This window comes from Aspergillus sydowii (assembly GCF_001890705.1).
Source record: "Aspergillus sydowii CBS 593.65 unplaced genomic scaffold ASPSYscaffold_19, whole genome shotgun sequence".
Classification (NCBI taxonomy): domain Eukaryota; kingdom Fungi; phylum Ascomycota; class Eurotiomycetes; order Eurotiales; family Aspergillaceae; genus Aspergillus; species Aspergillus sydowii.
The window spans coordinates 329,882-343,045 of NW_024467877.1; the positions used below are offsets into that span (position 1 = coordinate 329,882).

General features: G+C 52.8%; 7 protein-coding genes across 7 annotated transcripts; 2 read left to right on the plus strand and 5 right to left on the minus strand.

The window, feature by feature from the left end:
• Positions 1-590: 590 nt before the first annotated feature.
• ASPSYDRAFT_164288 (serine palmitoyltransferase small subunit family protein) lies at positions 591-1,007 on the plus strand (the record flags this gene model as incomplete). Its single annotated transcript, XM_040843248.1, has 2 exons — positions 591-705; positions 763-1,007. 2 exons carry the CDS (start codon positions 591-593, stop codon positions 1,005-1,007), a joined length of 360 nt encoding a protein of 119 aa, XP_040696483.1.
• Positions 1,008-1,894: 887 nt separating this feature from the next.
• ASPSYDRAFT_37198 (uncharacterized protein) lies at positions 1,895-2,299 on the minus strand (the record flags this gene model as incomplete). Its single annotated transcript, XM_040845513.1, has 2 exons — positions 1,895-2,173; positions 2,249-2,299. The coding sequence occupies 2 exons, from the start codon at positions 2,297-2,299 to the stop codon at positions 1,895-1,897; spliced, it is 330 nt and encodes a 109-aa protein (XP_040696484.1).
• A 656-nt stretch (positions 2,300-2,955) lies between these two features.
• ASPSYDRAFT_164179 (dodecenoyl-CoA isomerase) lies at positions 2,956-3,859 on the plus strand (the record flags this gene model as incomplete). Its single annotated transcript, XM_040843236.1, has 2 exons — positions 2,956-3,146; positions 3,223-3,859. The coding sequence occupies 2 exons, from the start codon at positions 2,956-2,958 to the stop codon at positions 3,857-3,859; spliced, it is 828 nt and encodes a 275-aa protein (XP_040696485.1).
• Positions 3,860-4,122: 263 nt separating this feature from the next.
• On the minus strand, positions 4,123-5,428 carry cdc123 (cell proliferation protein CDC123; the record flags this gene model as incomplete). Its single annotated transcript, XM_040843259.1, has 2 exons — positions 4,123-5,242; positions 5,310-5,428. 2 exons carry the CDS (start codon positions 5,426-5,428, stop codon positions 4,123-4,125), a joined length of 1,239 nt encoding a protein of 412 aa, XP_040696486.1.
• Positions 5,429-5,684: 256 nt separating this feature from the next.
• Positions 5,685-7,696, minus strand: ASPSYDRAFT_73649 (uncharacterized protein). The gene is made up of 3 exons (XM_040850718.1): positions 6,871-7,696; positions 6,495-6,812; positions 5,685-6,415 (listed from the first exon to the last, which is right to left on the minus strand). Exons 1-3 carry the CDS (start codon positions 7,456-7,458, stop codon positions 5,903-5,905), a joined length of 1,419 nt encoding a protein of 472 aa, XP_040696487.1. The 5' UTR covers positions 7,459-7,696; the 3' UTR covers positions 5,685-5,902.
• Positions 7,697-8,238: 542 nt separating this feature from the next.
• On the minus strand, positions 8,239-10,236 carry ASPSYDRAFT_51822 (MDR family MFS transporter). The gene has a single exon (XM_040848366.1). The coding sequence runs from the start codon at positions 10,161-10,163 to the stop codon at positions 8,475-8,477; it is 1,689 nt and encodes a 562-aa protein (XP_040696488.1). The 5' UTR covers positions 10,164-10,236; the 3' UTR covers positions 8,239-8,474.
• Positions 10,237-10,386: 150 nt separating this feature from the next.
• ASPSYDRAFT_214059 (class I SAM-dependent methyltransferase) lies at positions 10,387-13,006 on the minus strand. The gene is made up of 3 exons (XM_040844079.1): positions 12,498-13,006; positions 12,208-12,441; positions 10,387-12,145 (listed from the first exon to the last, which is right to left on the minus strand). The coding sequence occupies exons 1-3, from the start codon at positions 12,873-12,875 to the stop codon at positions 10,484-10,486; spliced, it is 2,274 nt and encodes a 757-aa protein (XP_040696489.1). The 5' UTR covers positions 12,876-13,006; the 3' UTR covers positions 10,387-10,483.
• Between the last annotated feature and the right edge of the window lie 158 nt (positions 13,007-13,164).

The following is a 13,164-nucleotide window of genomic DNA, read 5'->3' on the forward strand; positions in this document are numbered from 1 at the left end:
GCCTGCCACCTTCCACTAGTGGCACTGCCAATCGTTGACAGGACCCTGAGTGGACCGGTCTGTAAAGGACCACTGGCAGTCTGGCTCTGGACACCTGGGCTTCAACTAATTCCTGACTATTCTTAGCAGATTCTTGCCGCAGTCCAGAATCAGATTCCCCGGTTGTTATTGTTAATGTCCCCAAAGCACCTCACCCTGTATTTTGTGCTTTAACTTCCTCTTCGCCCTCGGTCTGAAACCCCCTGAGAAAAACTCCTCCAATCTGAGTCGCCTCCCCGCATCCGCAACCTCAAAACGGATCAACTGACGATCGACGCGCAATCTTTCCTCGTCCTTATCCACCTCGACGCTTTGTTTCTGCTGATTTCCTCAGCCTGCCCCTGCGATCCGATTTGTACCATGTTGTCGAACCGAGCNGACAATTGATCTACTCATTCTCAACTTTGCATCTTCTTGTCAAGATACTCTAGCGCAGACTGCCCCCTGACGCTTACGAACCCAGGGCTCCTGGCAACCGCAACCTCAGATAATACCACCCACCGTATCACTCGCTTGTACCTAAACACCACGCAGTCAACGACTTGGAAACGATGACTCTTCTCTGGATAGCAGCGGCGTTTGTGCGCTGGATACGTTTGAAGATCTATCAATATGAGGTGACCTTCGCCGTATACATGCTTACCCCTACGGAAAAATTCATTTTCAGTATGTGTTACTCTACAAAATCTGCTCAATTATATTTACTGACTGTGCAACAACTAGATTCCATTATTCTTACGCTTCTCTCCATGATCCTTACTGCAATCTACGTCTACCTGCCCGATCATCTCCGCACAATATACGGCCACCTTTACTACTACTGGGTTGGCGAACGCCCATTCGTTTCAAACGGCATCGCAGCCATCAGTACAGTATTCCGTGACGGTGCCACGCAGACTCTAGAGCTGGTGTACGAGACCGCGCAGAATACAGCCGCGACGGCAGCGGCCACGGTTCCGGAGCTGTAATACTCGGGAGCCTCTTTCAATTAACATAATTATTTTCCCAGGATGTTACTTTTGCTTTTGTTGTTGTCGGTAGCGAGCGAAGATTGGGCCAGTTCATTTCTCGGTGTGATACAGTCGGCGACTTATGCACTGTTTAATTTCGCTAATTTTTTTCCCCTTCTCCCATCCGCTCAATATCCGTGCTCCTAATTTCCGCAGTATCAGCTGCATGACCACCATCCATAGACCTGAACTGAAATCATTTGCTCGATTCGCCCCTGGCGTTGCGGGATCGCTATCTTTCTTTTGATGGAGTTGGAAGAGTCGTGCAGACGGTGCTCGTGTCCTAGGCGTTTCGGTGTCTTTTTTTTTTTTTCGTTTCTACTAGCATTAAACCGACTACTATTGGTATACCATATTTTTTTTTACTGCGCTCTAAGGGCTGTTGAGCAGGTATTTTCAAGTGCTGTTTTATTGGTAAATTTCTGAGTATGGTCCGAAATTACGTTCTACCCCGCTGTCGGAGCTGTGTCGTTGAAGGATTAGACGACTGTCATGCGGGCTGATAGTAAAGCTCTAAGGCGCAATAGCTGTTCCGACTCTTCTCCTGATGGAAACTATATAAGAACAAATACCCTAAGTAAGAATCAAGAATCCTGTGAAGTCCAATACCAACTCCATAAGATGCTCAGAGAAGAGTGTTATAGTACAACGAGCAATTATACATACTGTACAAAAGTAATTCACCCACAACCAAGACCAAGAACTCCAACATACAATGTATCATAGAAAAAAATGCCACTACTACCGTTCCGAACGGCAGGATAGAGTAGATTCAGCTTTTCCCCAGCTCAAAACCTTCGAAACCCAAATTCACACCCCAAGAATCAATCGACGAATCAGTCATTTCATTCTGAATTTGAACCTTGCCCACTCTGTGCCTGCGCGAGGGCTTGAGCCTGCGCTTGGAACTCGATCTCTCGCTCCCGCTCCTGCTCCCGTCGCTCCCGCTTCACCGCATCGGCCATGCGCATGCGCGCCAGCTCCTTATCGATATCCTCCTTCTCAAGCGGGATCTTATGTGACTGCTCTGTGGTAGGCCAGAACCCGGGAACGCTGAAGCGCTCGTCGAGATTCGTTCCGAAGTAGTACATCCAGCCGATGGGGAATAAGACGTACATGCCGAACTGGAAAAAGCAATACGTTAGCATAGGTTGAGGAACTTGATGTTGTTGGAAGCAAATGTTAAGCAGCAGTCATACTTTGAATACTTCGAGGTTACCCCCTTGGAGTCTGCGGAGGATGGTGGACATGATTGTGATGTGGATTGACTTCTTGATGTCAATTGAAACGGGTGGGGGGTGGGCCGGAGGTGATCGAGTCGCTGAAACAGGATTGTATGGAGAATGTGTACGTTGATATAGGATCGAGTGCGATTTTTTCACCGCCAGGCGCGTCTCGACCGGCTTTTTGTTGATTATCGGGGTTTGGAAAGACGTTTCCTGATCGACGGTCCGATCTTGAATCCGAAGCTCCTCCGGCCGATAAACTTGAAGAATCCCGCCAGCCTATGAGAGGACCTGGATTAATGAGGTCATGTGATGCGGCTTCTGGCAGACCGCCCGCTAATATAGATCACGTGTAGTCAACTGACCTAGCATTTGTTCAGGGAAAAGATCTGCGCTCCGCCGCTGTGCCCACTGGGCCTCGGCTCCTCCGTCGGCTCGTCGGTCACTCCCCGCAAAAGCCACGGCTCCTGGGGTTCTGAACGTTGTGAGAGAAGCTGTGCTCGGCAATTGACTATCATTTAATAGTGGAGGGTTGCTGGTTGATTCTCCATCGTCTTCGTTTCGCTCCCTACCTTGCAGCATTGAACAAACCACCGATCGTTAAAATTCGCCGGGCATATCCAACCCAGTCAGCACAAGGAAAAAGCGATACCGTCGACATTTGTAGCGCTGCAGATAAGATGACCGCCGAACAAGATATCACCCTCACTTACAAAGATCGCGTCGCGATCATCACCTTAAACATCCCCAAAAAGCTCAATGCCCTCACCGGAGATCACTACTACCTCCTCGGCGAGCGTCTCCGTGAAGTCGACAAGCGCGATGACATTACCATCACCGTCCTGGCTGGGAACGGACGGTTCTTCTCAGCGTACTTCTCATCTCCACCCTTCCCCCCCTCCTCAATCAACCCTGTCACATTTGCTAATGGTATTATCTATCGACAGAGGCGCAGACGTAACCTCCGCCCGCCCCGGCGCCGGCCTCGGCACCAATGTCCGCCGCGAGCTCGTCCGCAGCTTCGTTGTAAACAACATCGACATAACAAACACCGTCTCACGCCACTCCAAGATCCTAGTCGTCGCCCTAAATGGGCCAGCTGTGGGCCTCTCCGCCGCGTTGGTCGGAATGGCTGACTTCGTGTACGCCGCGCCGCACGCCTTCATCCTGACACCATTCTCCTCCCTCGGTCTCGTCGCCGAGGGTGGCGCCTCCACTGCATTCGTAGAACGTCTTGGTATCGCAAAAGCCAACGAAGCTCTTCTTCAGAGCAAGCGGATTACGTGCGAGGAGCTGGTGAGTGCGGGATTCGTGAATAAGGTTATCAAAGCGCCGAGCGGGAAGCCAGAGGACTCGGAGGGATTCCTGGGCGAGGTTTTGAAGGAAGTTGATGAACGCATGGGTGCACATCTGAGCCAGAGCTCAATGCTCAGGATTAAGGAGCTGATTCGTAGGCCTGGACGGGAGGTTATGGATCGTCAGAATACGGTTGAGGCCTTCCAGGGTCTAGAAAGATTCTTGGCTGGTATTCCCCAGGAGGAGTTCAGGAAGCTGGCTGCGGGGGAGAAGAGACATAAGCTCTAGAGGGACAGCTGGCTGTGTATGCGGTTTTGGGGTGTTGTTGAAACCCTAAGTCAACACCGGGCAGGGATTGTTTGAACGGAATAAAGATGGACTTTCTGAACCAACGGCTCTCTTAATTGTGCTATGCTGAGAATCACATTTACCAACATCCAATAAACAAAACGCCATCTAAAACAACGTACTCCGGTGCGTCGAATGCTAACTTTGCGTGGTTTCATATCCATTTTCCAAACAAGATCTCGTCACGTATACCCATGGGAAGTTTAATGGTCACTCTCCGTATCTGATTCCTGGGCTTGCCGCGCGATAATATCCTGCCACTGACCCAGGAATTCACTCATACCGCCAGGACCAGAGATCGAGGCGTCGACGACTTCCTTAGGCATTTTATGCGCTGAGTATTGAGGTGTAGTGAAAGCGTAGGCTTCCGGGTCGTCACGCTTGACCAGTCTGAATTCCGGTAGAAATGGAGTGTCATCACTTTCTATATGTTCGGCTTCTTCTTCTGATTCAGACGTATCGCTTCCGGCTTCTTCGTGTAGACTATCAGAGTTATTTCCGTTAAGAGACAGGCGGACGAACTGTTCTTCAGCGCCATCATCCTCTTCTTGAATACCAACTGGGTCCTTCATTCGCAGGATCTCTAGCCAACTAAATAGTAGCGGATCTGTGCGCTCCGCCCAGGGGTTAATATCGATGAGCCATACGCGCTGGTGTGGCGGTGGGATGTAGACATCGAAAACAAAACTTGAGTCTGGGAATGTATCTTTGAGCTTTTCGTCGAAGAAGGACTGGATGCGAGAGCGGAGAGAGTCGCGCATGGGGAAGAGGAAGTCGAAGTGATTCTGGTCGCGCTGACACATACATAGCAACACCCTGTTGCGCACGAAGCATCGGAACTCAAGTGAGGGGTTGAAGTTGACGTATTGACGGAGGATGAGGTTGTAATTGACCTGCGGCGGACTGGGCGTGGGGCTCGGTGAGTAGGAGGTATCGGGAACGCAGTCGTCAAACGGGTGTTCTAAGTCGTGGGTAATGAAGTCGCTGCTTTTGAGTAGGAGGTAGATGTCATTCGGAGTGCGGCATTGCATGTCGTTTGTCGCGGCCATCCAGGTGGCGTCCTTGGGTGCGCTCCAATTTAATTTCGGGGTCACCTTGCCATCTAACTCTGCGATTGTGGACTTGATTTGGGAATGGATCTCCTCCCAGTCCTTCGAGGGGTCTGACTCTTCCTCGACATCGGAATCATCTGAAAACTCGAGATCGTCATCATCGGTTGGCGGGGTATCTTCTGGTGGGAGGACGATTCCGTCGGCGTGAAGGTAGGAAACGAAAGCGGGTGTCAAGGGAATGATTCGGGATTTCGGTACGAGCGGGCGGTATCTATTGCAAATGAAGTAGGTTAATGGCTTGAGTTCTGCTGAAATTCGGAGTTAAGAGAGCTGCGCACTTTGGTTGCCAATAGTCGTAGGAACAATGTAGGATGTGCGAGTAGGTGACGGATGGGAAAGGTAGTCGCTGAGGCTGCTCTGTCGACGAGCCAGCCGCGTCAGACTCGATTAGAGGCATGGTTGCTAGAGACCAGAAAATACGAAGAATGGAGAAATGCGAGGTATGACTCTTCTAGAGAAATTTCCAGGTCCATGACGGACCCGAGGACTCCATGGATCCCTTCCGTATTCGGTCCTATTTGGTGCCGCTTTAGAGGCCACTATATTCTCAAATTCAGCACAGGCAGTCTTCACCACAGCCTCCATTAGAGGCGAAATAGGGCAATAAATATTATTATGATCATTATTATGCAAAATCTTATGGTTATATGAGTCTACCTTTCATATTATAGCTATTCCACTCACACTTACACCCATCTGAGAATTACTTTACAAAACCATCAACTACACGAATGCAAGTACAGCCCTACTTGAACTATTTTACAAGAATTATTACCATAGTACACTATGTGTTGGCATGCATTTTAATAAGTAGACAAAGAAATGGAGTTAAGATAGTAAAAAGCCGTCCCGGTAAAGCCAAGAACCAGTTTTACAGTTTTGATGACTTCCGGTCAAGCAGCAATGGATCGGTTAGCTCCACGTTGTACTGGCTGAGCAGGGCCTGTGTCTTCTGCTTCTGGGCTTCAATCTTTCCCAGCAACGCCTTGCCTCGCTTGTTTTCATTCCGGCCCAGCTGCAGAATATGCACCTCGTCAGGGCCGTCGACAATTCTCATCGTTCGCGCTCCTGAGTACATGTTGGCCAACGGAGTATCCTGAGACACGCCACCGGCTCCATATGCCTGGATTGCACGGTCTATAACCTCAGTCAACATAGCAGGGACTTGCACCTTGACCTCGGCGATCTCTTTGAGTGCATGTTTGGCGCCTCCTTGGTCGATGATGATGGCGGCGTTGAGCACTGAGAGACGAGCGGAGTCGATCTCAATCCGCGATCTGGCAATACGTTCTAACATGATTCCATGCTCGCTCAGCTGTTTGCCAAATGGCCTCTTTCGAGGATCGTTGATTCGCGCCAGGAAATATTCCAGGGCTTTCTCTGCCTATAAAAAGTGACCACCTCGTCAGTGTCGGTCTATACAAAGAACGGACTGAGAAAAAAAAAAGAAGATTTTTCCTTACCCCTCCTACTGATCTCATTGCGTGGTGAATTCGACCAGGCCCAAGGCGGCCCTGGACCACCTCGAAACCGCGGCCTTCGCCTAGGATGACATTGCTCTTGTGGACGCGCACGTTGTCAAAGAATATATGCCCATGTCCGTGCGGGGCATCATCGTAGCCCAACACGGAAAGCATGCGCTTGGTTGTGATTCCTGGTGTGTCAGCGGCTACGGCAATAACGGTCTGCTGCTTGTATTTGTCTGGGTTTGCCGGGTCTGATTTGCCCATGACGAGAAAGACCTTTGTGCGAAGATCGCCAGTGCCACTCGCCCACCATTTCTATCAGATTTCGTCAGCATGGCATGGAAAAGAACACATGAAGGGGGTTAGTTATCACCTGGCCATTAAGAACGAAATAATCTCCGTCCTTCGTCATGCGGAGCTCAATATTCGTAGCATCACTACTAGCAACCTGCGGTTCCGTCATCAAGAACCCAGATCGAATCTCCCCGTCCAACAACGGCACCAGCCACTTCTTCTTCTGCTCCTCGGTGCCATATTTCGCGAAGACCTCCATATTGCCGGTATCTGGCGCGGCGCAATTCGTCGCCTCGCTGGCAGTCAGACTGCGCCCCAGATACTCAGCCATGAGCCCATACTCCAGATTACTATACTCGGCGCCGTGTTTGGCAAAATGGTTCTTGGGGAGGAACATGTTCCACAGACCAAGTTTCTTGGCCTTTGCTTTGAGATCCTCGATGATCTGGGGGTGGGTGTTGAAACGCTCTTCAGTCGAGCGGCCCAGCTGCTGCTGGTAGATGGCATCCGCAGGGATGCATTCTTCCTCGACGAACTTTTCTACCAGGTCGAGGGTCTTTTTTGCGCGTTCGCTGACGAATGGCCGGGCCATGGCCGGGATTCGCTGCGATGCTGGGATATGGCCATTGGGGCTGTTGACCAGGCAGGAGGCTGGCGGCGGCGACATGTTGGCAAAATCTCCAGAGAGCGGGAGGTATGGTTTAACTGGGGTTGATGATGCTGTCAATTTAATGAGGAAAGTGATGGCGAACAGGAAGCTTAAGGGCGCATTTATCTGATCTCCTCGGGTCGGCTACGGCCTGGTCTCCTCTCGCAGGAACGTCGTATAGAACCGAATGCCGAGGCCTAAGTGGCACCACTTTTCTTGACTTGTCCACGGCGCGTTAGGAGGATTTCGATGAATTATAGGTGAGTGTTTAACTATTAGTTAGCTACTTAGTATTGAAGCGATAACTAATCATTCGGTATTTAGTTAAGTATCTAGACATAAATGTTTTTGTATTCGTCGTCTACAAATACCAGTTTTCCACTTTGTTTCCCCGCACGTCAACACTCTATATTTTAGGAGTTTATTACATGTTTTATTTTAGTATCTATAGTTTCTCCAGATACACAGATTAGCAGAATAAAAAAAAAATGAAGCAAAAACATACAACAGCTGGGATTCGCATGTGGTCACCCACCATACTACTAACCAGCCGGCGTGTGGCTTAAGTACGGCTGAGCGGACGGGAAGCCCTGTTTTCCACACCCTGTGGTCGTATGTACTGGACACGGTCTAACAAGCGAGTGATAGAAGCCGTTTTCCACACTAGATATACACAATAGACGGATGATAGAGAACTGAAAATGCCCATTCCTGGTCTCTTAGCAAGTGTTCATGCATGTTCCTGGGGACGGTGCACTGGGGAAGATAGCCGAGTGCCATCCTGAGTCTTCTCAGATGATTCAGTAGAAACACGAGGTGTTGGCCTGCTACGGATACCATTTTTACAAGTAATTCCTAGCTCTTCAATTCGCCTTGGACTCTTCCTGGGAGTTGCATGAGTATACAATACCAGGGTCTAGCGTTGTCATGAATTCTAAGCTCAGGTAGTCAACGTGCTGTCTCCTGCCTTGGACATGGTCTACTACTTAGCTATCTAATTAAAACTGCTGGACAGAACATACCTACACTACAGACTACTCCCTCCCCTCCTCACGCAGGCCAAACTCCGTCTCCAGCTCCTCCCTCAACCCAACTTCCCTGACAGGCAGCGCCAGCACAAACCCCAGCGCCGCAAACACGATGCCCATCAACCACACCCACCGCAGCCCATCCTCGTACAGCCCCAGCACTTCCTCCTGCAGCACCGGCCGATCCGCTAAACTCCGTATTAGGCCTTCACTCGCAACTGCATATGCGCCCCCGCCGCCTAGCATCCCCCTTATCACGGGGTCACTCACGCGGCTCAACCCAGCCTGGATGCGCGTGTTGAAAATCGATGTCGGGATTGCGATTCCCCAGATACAGCCGAAGCTGCGCATGAATGCCCATATCCCAGTAGCTATCGCGACGTCGGACTCTGGAAGAACGGCCTGGATGGGCGGGAGGGTGGATGAGAAGATCATGCCAGAGCCGATGCCATACAGGACCTGGAATCCGGCCCACTCGCGGGCGGGAGACTTATCGTCGAGGAGGGAGAAGAGGCCAACGCCAACAGTCGTGCCGATTGCACCGAGGAAGTGGAAGGGGCGGTATTTTCCTGTCTTTGCGAGCAGGATGCCTGTTACGATGCCGGATGGGGCGATTGCGCCGGTGATGGGGAGGACAGCGAGGCCGGAGGATGTCGCGGAGAGGTTGCGGAGGGCCTGAAAGTAGATTGGGAGGAAGTAGCCAATCCAGTAGAGAAGAAGGTTCTGGAGGAAGGCGATCCAGAGGGCGCATATAGCGGTAGAGCTTTTGAAGACCTTCAGGGGGATGGAGGGTTCAGGGCAGAGGCGCGAAGCCTGGTGGGCGAGGAAGAGGGCAATGCCTGAGAGGCCGAGGAGGAAAGGGACGAGCACGCGCCAGGAGGACCAGGGGTAGGCGCTTCCACCCCAGGTAAGGGCGAGCAGGATGGCAACAACAGCGGTGGTAAGAACGGTGTTTCCGAGGAGATCAACGCGAGTGAACTGCATCCAGATGGAGGTATTAGGGGGTCTAGGGGGGTGGGTAACGCGGAGGAAGAGAATAAGCAAGATAAGAGAGACCGCACAGAGGGGGAGATTAATATAAAAGACCCAGCGCCAGGAGACATGCTGCGCGAAGGCACCGCCGAGGACTGGCCCGATAGTGGTGCCGACAGCCCAGACAGAGGCCATCAAGGCGACGTACTGGCCTCGCTGGCGGAGAGGGACGAGGTCACAGATAACAGTATCAACAAGAACGTTGATACCACCGCCGCCGATGCCCTGGATAGCGCGGCCGGCGATGATGGCGCTGGTATTGTTGGCGCCGCCGGCCATGCCGCTGCCGATGGCAAAGACGACCACGGAGCTGATCATCATCCAGCGGCGGCCGAAGATGTTGGCCGTCTGGCCGAAGAGAGGGAGGACCACCGTCGACGACAGGATATACGCGTTGGTGATCCACATGTACAGCTCGCCGGCCTGGAGATCAAGGGCGATGGTGGGCAGCGCCGTCGACAGGATGGACGTGTCCAGGGCCGCCAGGAAGGTCGTGACGCAGAGCGCAGGGAAGACGGCCCAAAAGCGCCATGACTTCTTGGGAGGGCGCTGGGTTACAGGGGATTGCTCTCTATTCTGTGGCTCGCCGTTGTCGTCTGTGTCAGTCGGCGCATCGGTTGGCGTGGGCTGACCTGGCGCTTTGGTTGACTGAATGTCACCCATGCTGGATGGACAATGGCCACTTGAACAGGGAGGGTGAGGGAGGTGAGCTGGGAGGGAGAAAGGAGAAAGAAGAAGACAGAGAGAGACAAAGAAACAGAGACAAAGAAAGGCAGTGCCGCCAATATAACACAAAGGAAGCGAATCCCTGCCGCCGGCTTTGTCCCGCCATGCACGATGATATCGCATTACGATCTAGCAACACGAACATGCAAACATGCAGGCCGCATTACCATACGCAGGGTATTACACCTGGAATTTCATGGAATTTGAATATACGCAGTATTTGGCCCCCTAGGGCCCCAGTCTCCCAGTTTCCCATTCTAGGCTTCTAGCATGTCTACTACCGCAGCCGAGACATCCTCCACCTTCGTGCAGATCCAACAAGACGCATACATATTAACCCGGTCCATACAGCTGCCCTCCGTCCTCTGACCAACACACTCAGCCGTAAAGCCGCGCGTCGTGAATGTCGCAAGATACCAGGGTCTCAACGCCGCAGAGCGCAGCAATATGCGGCCCCCAATCTTCATCGCACCATTGAGCCGGGTGACCTGCGCAGCGGCACTGTCAGCTCCCGGATCAAACCAGTCCATGCTATCCATGAGCACCGCAACCGTCAGGCTCGCTGGCGTGATCTGCGTGAGTACCTCGGCGATCTCGTCCGTGTGAAGGTGGAGATTGTCCAGGGTGCCTGGCTGCGAGAGCAGGGCGTGGGCTTTTGCCGAGAGATACTCTGGATGGCACGTCTGGCTGAACTGCCCGGCTAGACAGACGTAGTAGTACGGGTTGTCCTTTGCGATATGTGTCTGCTGGGCTACCGGGTCGAGGGTATCGACCATGTAACGCCAGACGGCTCGGGAGCGACCCTGGCCGCAGGAAGTGTCTCTGGCTCTGTGGTCGGCCTCGATCATGGCCAGTTGGTTTTGGGGAACGCCGAGCGCTCTCCAGAGAAAGGATTCCTGGCTGATGACCAGCTTACAGAGGAGCGGGGAGAGCAGGGCTGGGCGGAGTAGGGCTTTCCATGCGTGAACCTGCTCGGGGAGACTCCCAGCAGCAACAAACTGGCGGATGGCAGTGCGACAGCGCAGAAGACCGGCGGTCCAGCGGATGACACGGAGAGCGTGGCGCGACCCTCCTGTGTCGTAGAGCCCTCGACTGTTTGGTCGTTCAAAGACATCGACGCGCTCGCGCCAGTACTGGAATGCACCGCTGGAGAGATGCGGCGAGAGGTCGTTGAGCAGCAAGTGGCGGAAACCAGGATGTTTTCCCTCGCCAAAGAGCAGCCAGAAGTCTTCATATGGCAGTGCAGTGTAGCAAGCCAGCTTGAGCTCGAGGAGATGATTCTGCGCGGGATTGAGGTCGACGGCGTGGATGCTGGCTGGGCTCTTCGTGGCGTACGAGAGGATGTTGTCGCCGGCGCTGGTGATTGCGAGGACAACGTCGTCTGCGCGCAGGTTGAGGAGAGCATGGTCTTGCCGTGCGTCTTCCCAGGTGAATGCGTAGATGTACTCGTCGTGGAACTGGGTGTGTTTGGGGAGCTGGTCGTGATAGTGAGCCCGCCAGGGGTGGTTCTGGTAGAAGGCCGCGGGCAGGGGCACTTTGGCTGCGCGGTTCTGGACCGCCAGCTCTGAGTCCTTGGGGCGAAGTGTTTGGTCTATACTTTGCATCATCCCCCTGCGTCCCAGCCAGATATAATACGGGATCCAGCCCAGGCCCTGGTTACGCGCGTTGACAGTGAGCACAGTGCCGAATTTGAACTCCAGATAGTCCCGGCGGGCGGCGTCAACAGAGATGTGGTCAAGCTCAAACCAGGAACGCCAGAAGCTGCGCAGGAACCAGTTGACGTGTCGTCCAGCATGGCTGCCAGTGTAGTTTCGCGCCCCGAACTCGCGGCCAGACTGCGTGTAGAAGTCGACGACCCCTATCACCCCGTCGACGGCGAGAAGGTGAACAAGCGAGTCTATAACAGGATAGTAATCCGGCTGAACCAGAGTCGGTCAACAGTCAGTCAAATATTTACGCTGATATAGCAGCAGTATCTTACAATCATGGACAGACTGTACGACATGGTGATTAGACCGGCTTTTTGCGGTGGACAGAACGCCCTCGCATCCTCGCAGACCACCTGGACGTTCTTCCAGCCCAGACGGCGAAACCGCTGTCTGGCAACCTCGCAGAGGGACGGCGAAAGATCGACGAGAAACACAGTCGAGAAGAACTCGGGTACATCGACAAAGGCCGACATGGCCTCTATGCACCATCCCGTCCCGCCCCCAACCTGATGCACGCGATGTCAGGACAATATTTAACTGTCCAAGGCTGGTGTTGACTTACATCTATCCAGACGCGCTCGCTCTTAGGCCTCGCCTTGAGCTGTGCGGCGACCAACGCAAGCATCTCGGTCCTGCCCTGCAGCAGGCGGTCCCGAGTGGTGTCGTACACAGCGGCCTGCCTTTTGTAGAAGCTTTCCAGGAACTTCTGCTGGCTGCTTCGATCGCCTTGGGGCTTGAGAAAGCAGCAGTAGCAGAAGAGCAGGAAGGCCTGGAGACGGCCGGGGCTTGCATGTTCATTGCTGTGCGCACGCTGTCGACCGAGGAGCCGCGAGAGGAAGAGACCGCATAGGGCAATTGTGCTGAATCCAGTCAATGTCAAAGGCGATGCGATGCTGATGAGCGACAGGCTGTCATCTTCAGAAAACGCCATGTTGTGCATTTAGTTGCGGATAAAGTCGAGGACAGATATACAAGGCCTATATACATCTACTTATACTGCTACTTATATTGCTACATGTCACGTCGCAACAGCGCAAACCAAACGGGGGTATCTTCCCTCGTCTGCAAAACGATGAAAATGATTAGCACTTGAAATTTTCATAACGCATTTCCCGACCAGGGTGCATGTCTCGCCGGTCGCTCTCCCCGAAGACCAGACACGGCTAGAGAGACGTCGGAGAGACGCCGGTTTGAGATTATCGGGGATTGCTCGTAGCGTAATCCGTGAA